The 6467-nt window shown below is 39.8% G+C and overlaps 1 protein-coding gene across 1 annotated transcript; it reads left to right on the top strand.

Annotated features, from left to right (window-relative positions):
- Window positions 1-666: 666 nt before the first annotated feature.
- On the top strand, window positions 667-5738 carry DSPP (dentin sialophosphoprotein). Its single transcript, XM_054591555.1, has 4 exons — window positions 667-717; window positions 1863-1949; window positions 2078-3082; window positions 3549-5738. The coding sequence occupies exons 1-4, from the start codon at window positions 667-669 to the stop codon at window positions 5736-5738; spliced, it is 3333 nt and encodes a 1110-aa protein (XP_054447530.1).
- The last annotated feature ends 729 nt before the right edge of the window (window positions 5739-6467 follow it).

Genomic DNA, 6467 nt, shown 5'->3' with positions numbered 1-6467 from the left:
AGGCTTCTCAGAGATTTTTCTGCCAATACAGTGAGAGATAATCTCAAAATGCAGATATTATTATTATCTCAGATGGAGGAAAAAGGCTTAATAAAGTGCTTAAATTTCTCAGATTCACACTTCAAGTAACAAAGGTAGAATTCAAACTCGGGTCTGTAAATCCAAGCTCTGCGTTCTCTCCATTAGCCTAGGCTCCCTCACACCTGCCCCTTACAGTCTAGAATAGCCCAATTCTATGAATTTGGAGAGGGGATGGTAAGTTCTTCATCTTTTAAGCACAATCTTAGCACAATTAGTTAATACTTGATTAAAACTATTCAGAAGAGAGAGAGATTATTACCGTCAAGAACAGCGGCAGGACAAAATTATGATTATGACTTTGTGGCTACATGGCAGTTTCCCTTCCTGGCAGTGGCAGACACAGTCTATGTGGCTGTGTCAGAGCTGGACTTGATGATGCCTTGTATGTCTCTATGAACCCTCCAGGTACCAGGAGCATTGAGTTGACAGCCACCTTCTCGTGTGCGATAAATACTTCTAGCCCAGGAAAGAGGCAAATGTTTACCAAGCAAATATTATATTACTATGGTTATTATCTTTTCTTTATAAGTAATGTTGTGCTCTTCTTTTTTTGAAAACAGCCATTAACTAATATTTCTAAAGAAAATGAAGATAATCATATATTTTAGCATTTGGGCAGCAGCATGGGCCATTCCGGTTAGTATGCCTTCCTAAATATATATCCATATATTATATATAATAATAACATAATAATTATTTATTATATATAATATACAATAAATATATAACATAACAGATTATATTATATAATAATTTAATAATTATATATTATATACAGTATATAATAGATATATAAATATATATATATATTTAATGACTTTGCAGATAAACCGAGCCTAAACATTTAGATTTGCATGAAAAACTTGACAAGACATCTCTGGGGTCTCATCAAAACCAAAAATGACTTCAAATACATGCTTTCATTTCTCGAATGAAAACTCATGTTGCTCATAAGGATTTTTATTTAAAATTTCATTCAGATCAATTTACATTCAAGGCTCAGAATCATGAAGATTTTATTCATCTTTGCTCATGTTCTCTGAACTTCATTCTAATATCAGTGAAGCCTGTATTGTTTAAGAAGTTTTCAAGAAGAAAAAGCGGAAAAAATAGAATTTTTTTTACGTAGTAGAAAACTAACATTTTTACTCAGATAATTTTTTGTATGTTCACTGTAGAAAATTTGGAATATCAGATAAACACCAACAAAGAAAATTAACAAAATTCAACCATTCATATATAAGTTTATTAGCCAGCTGCAATGGTTAACATTTGGATACGTTTTCATGATACCAAACACTTCGGTGTTTATACAGCTGAGAATTTTCTCAGCTGTTTCAAATGTGCTTCTAAAGGACATAGAAGTAGCCTATTACTTGATTTTCTTCTGCACTGGCTCTGTTTATACCAACTGTTCTCCTAGGGGTTTTGGACAGGTTTATACTAGTGTGGGTCTGGTGCTCTACAAAGGCTTATTATACAGAAATGTCAAAAGTCTATCTTCTCATCTTTAGAAAAGACTGTTCCTCCTCTATAGTTGAGATAAATGGTTTGGTTAATTCTTCAGTAAAATTGCTAACACTGCTGTGAAAAAATATGTGTATGCCAGTTTCAATTCCACATTAGCCCTATAAAAAGTCCCTTCTTTTTTTTTTTTTTTACCTGATTAGAACATACTTTGGCCTTTGTGCTATATCTTTTTTTCTTCATTTAGGGAAAAATGTGTGTATGTGTCTGTGTGTGTGCATGTGCACAAAATAAGCATTTTTTGATTTTGGTAGGTTCCTCAAATCAAGTCATTGGAGAGATATGCTGTTGACAAATCTGTGAATTTAAATCTTCCAGCAAAACCAAAAGTGCCAATACAGGTATTGCATATAAAACGTGGTTCTAAGGTGTCTTGATTACATTACCCTCCCCCAAAATTGATGCTGGTCTTTTCAGTTTGTGTTACTTGAAGATGATATTCACAGTTTATTTTGAAATTTTTTTTCAGGATGATTTAAATGCTAATGATACCACCAAAGAGAGTGGTGTCCCCATACATGAAAATGAAATGGGAAGGCAACAGTATACCAAAGATGGTTACAAAGTAGAGGGAAATTGCTCTGAGTGGACAGAAGTAGGAGGGAAAAGTTCTTCTACACTTTCCATATTAGTAAATGAAGAGGAGAATCCCCAGGATCAGAATGGGGGCAGAGGAGGACCAGAAACATATGGTCATGATGGGATACATGGAAAGGAAGATAGCACCACAGCCAATGGTCTTAGGGGACAAGTAAGGATTACTGACAATACTGGAGCAGCGAATGGGAGCGATATTAAGGGAAATACTGATGAGGATTCAAAAAGTGGGACTATTGGAGATGCAAGTCAGAGTGAGAATGCCACTGTTGTCAAAAAAGATGAACACCAAATTGCTGGAAGCAGTAATGGTACAGGCCATGAGGATGGCATAAATGGGAATTCCTGTAGAAATGAGAGTGCTGCATGGGAAATAACACCTCAGAAAGAAAGGGAGAGAAATGGTCATGAGGAGGCAAAGGTAACGCCAGGGGGAAGTGGAGCTGGCAATAGAGAGGACACTGGCCTAGGTAATTCTGACGGGAGTCCTAGCGGGGATGGAGAAGATGAGGGGATGGATGAAGACAAGGGCTCTGGTGATAATGAAGGTGAAGAAACAGGAAAGGGAGAGGAGGACACTGATAATAGCAAGGGCCAGGAGGGTCAGGGCCATGGAAAAGAAGATGATAATGATAACAGTTTAGGTCAAAATTCAATCAGTAGTGAAGACGATGACCCTGAAGACAAAGAAGATGCCCAACACGTGGATGGAGACAATGCCTCCAACAGTGAGGAGGATTCTGATGGTATTCTAGAAGGAAATGATAGCAAAAGAACACAGGGCGCCCGAAAACCCAATCACAGAGAAAACAGTGATGTGGAAAGTGGAACGACCAAAGAATCAGAGCCAAGTACTAATGGGAAGAGCCAAGTAAAGGTTAGTGTGTGAAGTTGATTTGTTTTAATGACAGTTTAAATTCTTCCTCCCCACCCCATTAATGGTATCACAAAAATAAATCATGACAGGCATTCATGTATTTTTGTTCCTAAATTTCTTGAATATTGGATGGGGAAGCCAGAGTCCTTACCAGATTTTGATGTAAAACTATTTTAAAAATCAGACATGTCTGAAAAGTTGGTTACAGTTCTAGAAAATAATGGCTGTACCATGTAATGGTCTATAAAAATTCCTACTAGGTAAAAACATGACTGGGTTCTTATATAATCTAAACTAGAGAACTTTCAAGTACTGAATAACACACATTTTCACCAACAGATACTTCTGAAGTACTGGAAGTTAACTTCTGTTTCTCTGGTCACTTTCCTCAGCCACTCTTCCTCAGACCAATGCAACTTTGCAGTATAACACTCCTAATCAACCATTCTTTTTCATTCTTCCATAGGGAATAGAAATTGAAGGTCCCAGCAGTGGCAACAGAAACAATATTACCAAAGAAGCTGGGAAAGTCAACAAAGATAAAGAGAGTAAAGGACAGCATGGGATGATTGCAGGCAATGGAAATGTTAAGACACAAGGAGAGGTTGACAATATTCAAGGACCTGGCCAGAAATCAGAACCTGGAAATAATGTTGGACAGAGCAGAACAGGTAGTGACAGCAACAGTGATGGGTATGATAGTTACGAGTTTGATGATGAATCCATGCAAGGAGATGATGCCAATAGCAGTGATGAGTCTAATGGCAATGATGATGCCAACTCTGAAGATGACAATAACAGCAGTAACCAAGGAGACACATCTTATAACTCTGATGAATCAAAAGATAATGGCAATGACAATGACTCAAAAGGGGAAGGAGGTGATGAAAGTGACAGCACATCAGATGCTAATTATAGTGACAGTAATGGCAATGGTAACGACGGGAGTGATGACAGCAAATCAGACAGCAGCAAAGATAAATCAGACAGCAGTGATAGCAGTGACAGCAGTGATAGCGACAGCAGTGACAGTAGTGACAGCAGCGACAGCAGTGACAGTAGTGACAGCAGTGACAGCAGCGACAGTAGTGACAGCAAATCAGATAGTAGTGACAGCAGCGACAGCAGCGACAGCAGTGACAGTAGTGACAGCAGCGACAGCAGCGACAGCAAATCAGATAGTAGTGACAGCAGCGACAGCAGCGACAGCAGTGACAGTAGTGACAGCAGTGACAGCAGTGATAGTAGTGACAGCAAATCAGAGAGTGACAGCAGCGACAGCAGCGACAGCAGTGACAGTAGTGATAGTAGTGACAGCAAATCAGATAGTGACAGCAGCGACAGCAGTGACAGTAGTGATAGTAGTGACAGCAAATCAGATAGTGACAGCAGCGACAGCAGTGACAGTAGTGACAGCAGCGACAGCAGTGACAGTAGTGATAGTGACAGCAAATCAGATAGTGACAGCAGCGACAGCAGTGACAGTAGTGACAGCAGCGACAGCAGTGACAGTAGTGATAGTAGTGACAGCAAATCAGATAGTGACAGCAGCGACAGCAGCGACAGCAGTGACAGCAGTGACAGCAGTGACAGTAGTGATAGTAGTGACAGCAAATCAGATAGTGACAGCAGCAACAGCAGTGACAGCAAATCAGATAGTGACAGCAGCGACAGCAGTGACAGCAAATCAGATAGTAGTGACAGCAGTGACAGTAGCAACAGCAACGACAGCAGCGACAGTAGTGACAGCAAATCAGATAGTAGTGACAGCAGTGACAGTAGCAACAGCAGTGATAGCAGTGACAGTAGTGACAGCAGCGACAGCAGTGACAGTAGTGACAGCAAATCAGATAGTAGTGACAGCAGTGACAGTAGTGACAGCAGTGACAGCAGCGACAGCAGTGATAGCAGTGACAGTAGTGACAGCAGCGACAGCAGCGACAGTAGTGACAGCAAATCAGATAGTAGTGACAGCAGCGACAGTAGTGACAGCAGTGACAGTAGCAACAGCAGTGATAGCAGTGACAGTAGTGACAGCAGCGACAGCAGCGACAGTAGTGACAGCAAATCAGATAGTAGTGACAGCAGTGACAGTAGTGACAGCAGTGACAGCAGCAACAGCAGTGATAGCAGTGACAGTAGTGACAGCAGCGACAGCAGCGACAGTAGTGACAGCAAATCAGATAGTAGTGACAGCAGTAACAGTAGTGACAGCAGTGACAGCAGCGACAGCAGTGATAGCAGTGACAGTAGTGACAGCAGCGACAGCAGCGACAGTAGTGACAGCAATTCAGATAGTAGTGACAGCAGTGACAGTAGTGACAGCAGTGACAGCAGCGACAGCAGTGATAGCAGTGACAGTAGTGACAGCAGCGACAGCAGTGACAGTAGTGACAGCCAATCAGATAGTAGTGACAGCAGTGACAGTAGTGACAGCAGTGACAGCAGCAACAGCAGTGATAGCAGTGACAGTAGTGACAGCAGCGACAGCAGCGACAGCAGTGACAGCAGCGAAAGCAGTGACAGTGCTTCTGACAGTAGTGATGAGAGTGACAGTAAGAGCAAGTCTGGTAATGGCAACAACAATGGAAGTGAAAGTGACAGTGATAGTGTCAGTGAAGGCAGTGACAGTAATCACTCAACTAGTGATGATTAGAATAAAAAAAAAACCCCAACATTCCTTTTGTGGAAAAGTATGGTGATAGGAAATAAGAATTCCAAGAAAGTAAGGAGAGAGGAGAAATAAACAGAAGATATGCAAACATTTACAGAAAATGAAGGGAATTAAGTCAAACTGGTGCATTCAGCCCAAGGCTCAACTCCCTCAGAGAAAGAATCTGAATGTATGACATTTGATACATGTGTATTAAAATATATTCTGAAAATATTTTGTTAAAAGTGTAAATCTAAACATAAAAGAAACAATTAAAATATTCTTTAATACTTTACACAGAAACCTCAAGTAATCGTGTACTACATGGTAACTTCAACTGAAATGCCAAGTGCTTTAGAGAATGTGGCAAGTAAACACACAAACAGCTTGTGGCTTTGCCTTAATCTTTTGAGTAATTATATGTTCTGAATAGATGGTCTGCTCACTGCTGAGTAAAAGATGCTGCAACTATATCCAGCTTGGCTACTGATTCTTTTGCTTGTTCTAAGAAATGCACTTGTAATATTTTTTTTAAAGCAGCAATAATTTAACATTTTTAACATGGGAATAATCTTTGTAATTATTGAATAGAGTAATTCCAAATTAGGACAATTCTAAAGAGTGTTAGAGGGGAATTCAGAGGCTAACTTCAACAAAATCTGATATCTAGTATCACATTGCTGAAAACCACCAGAAATTTAGCATAAAGTGCCTAAAACGATTGACAAAACT

The sequence above is a fragment of the Pteronotus mesoamericanus genome, unplaced genomic scaffold, assembly GCF_021234165.1.
Source record: "Pteronotus mesoamericanus isolate MK-2021 breed Mesoamerican mustached bat unplaced genomic scaffold, CSHL_Meso_final scaffold_232, whole genome shotgun sequence".
Taxonomy (NCBI): Eukaryota; Metazoa; Chordata; class Mammalia; order Chiroptera; family Mormoopidae; genus Pteronotus; species Pteronotus mesoamericanus.
This window is presented reverse-complemented; position numbering and strand designations above follow the sequence as displayed.